This window comes from Empidonax traillii, unplaced genomic scaffold, assembly GCF_003031625.1.
Source record: "Empidonax traillii isolate 1590-97213 ecotype Southwest subspecies unplaced genomic scaffold, ASM303162v1 scaffold6037:size6652, whole genome shotgun sequence".
Lineage (NCBI taxonomy): Eukaryota > Metazoa > Chordata > Aves > Passeriformes > Tyrannidae > Empidonax > Empidonax traillii.
Genome location: NW_020961230.1, coordinates 1 through 1,671, shown reverse-complemented (window position 1 = coordinate 1,671; position 1,671 = coordinate 1). Strand labels below are relative to the sequence as shown.

General features: G+C 54.2%; 1 protein-coding gene across 1 annotated transcript in view; it reads right to left on the bottom strand.

Moving 5' to 3' along the window:
* The window catches only part of LOC114073321 (eukaryotic translation initiation factor 3 subunit A-like), a gene marked incomplete at its 3' end in the record, with an annotated part of 6,035 nt that extends 4,588 nt beyond the window's left edge, over window positions 1-1,447 (bottom strand). The window contains exon 1 of the mRNA XM_027911095.1: window positions 1,354-1,447. Coding sequence (XP_027766896.1) covers window positions 1,354-1,402 — 49 coding nt within the window. The remainder of the gene's footprint in view (window positions 1-1,353) is intronic.
* Between the last annotated feature and the right edge of the window lie 224 nt (window positions 1,448-1,671).

Genomic DNA, 1,671 nt, shown 5'->3' with positions numbered 1-1,671 from the left:
TTGCACAAGGAACTGTAAGTTATGGACACTCAGATCTGTGACACACAAATTGCAAAGCTCAGCCCATGAATAGCTGTCAGAGTTACATTTTTTCCATTTTATTTTCTTTTATGTCACTTAAAATGCTAAAAGGTAGCCAAAAGAGCAAGCGATGCTCTGATGGACAAGAAGTAGCTGACACACATCAACAACTGGCCTACTGCTAAACCAAAACCCCAAATTAAGCTCAGTTTTCAGTGTGAGAAAATGTATGTCATGACAGGAGGTGACAAAGATGTCACGTGCTTTACAGGATCTCTAAGAGTGAGCGAGCTCAATATCTGCCACAATAAAACACTCCCCAAAGGTGATTCCATCCTCGACTACAAAGCAGTGCCAGGTGTTAACCCTCGCTGAAGGCTGGTCTTGACCTACATTTACCACTTATTAGGGGAAAACCGCCTTTCTTACATATCTGTATACACTTAAAATCATTCAGGCTCTTCATATTTCCGAACATTAGCTGTGTACGGTGAAGTCCCTGAGAACACGGAGCATTAAGCGATCCCAATGCTCACTTGAGCCTTACCCATAAAACACACCGAAACTCTGGAAACCGCACTGAATGTCCCGATTGGAAACGAATTTAACATTTAGCTGCCTCCTGCAAGGCACAACCTGCCCCAGGGACGATTTCCCACCCTTTGTGGGGGGATGCTAAGATTGAGCCCCTGCAGCCTGCAAGACTTGACAGATGCCCGTCGTGCTTCGTGTTCAGCCCGCTGAAATTCAGAGAGAGGAGAATATCCGAGGAGAATATTCCTTTCAGTTCCCACCCTTCAGTTCCGAGTCCTTGAGTTCGCCAGAATTACATTTAGGCTCGAAGCAGCACAAAAAAAAAAAATGCGAATTCGAATAAACAGCATGAACGCCACCGACAAAAAAAAAATAAAAAAATAAAAAAAATTATTTCGGCTCGGAAATTTCGAGACGCGCGGGCCCCTGCGACAACGAAAGGCCTCTGTGTGTGTGTGTATAGAGAGGATACCGGAGTCACATGAAGAAAGGACGGGGGCCATTACGCGCCGAGCCCACGCGGGAGGAGAAGCCGAAAGGACCGGCGCGGCCTCACCGCGGCCCCGAGCCCGCCCGTCCGGGCGGGCTCGGGGCCGCGGTGAGGCCTCGCCGGTCCTTCTTCCCCCTTCGTGTGGCGGCCGCGGAGGCCCCTCAGCAACGTGAGGCGGGGCCGAGCCCGCCAGGCCCTTCGCGCCCCGGCCATGCGGTGGCGGCCGCGCCGGCCTCGCCCCCGGCCCTGAGGAAGGCGAGGGAGACAACGAGGAGGAATAGGTGGTTTTAGGGGGTGAGGGCACTGACCGTTCGCCCGTTTCAGGGCGTTCTCGGGCCGCTGGAAGTACACCGGCATGATGGCGGCGGCGGCGGCTCCGGCTCCTCACGGGGCGGCGGCGGCTCCGAGGGAATCCAGGCAGGGGCGGCGCGCGCGGCCGGAAAGGGAGGGAGCAAAAAAAAAAAAAAGGAAGAGGAAAGGAGGGGGGAAAAAAAGGGAAGAGGAGGGAGGAGAAAGGGATAAAAAAAAAAAGGCGGCGGGATGATGACGGTGATGGTGGCGGAAAGGGGAAGAAGAAGCAGCGGCGGCGCGCCGGGGAGGGCGCGAAACGCAGGGCGGGAGCGTGA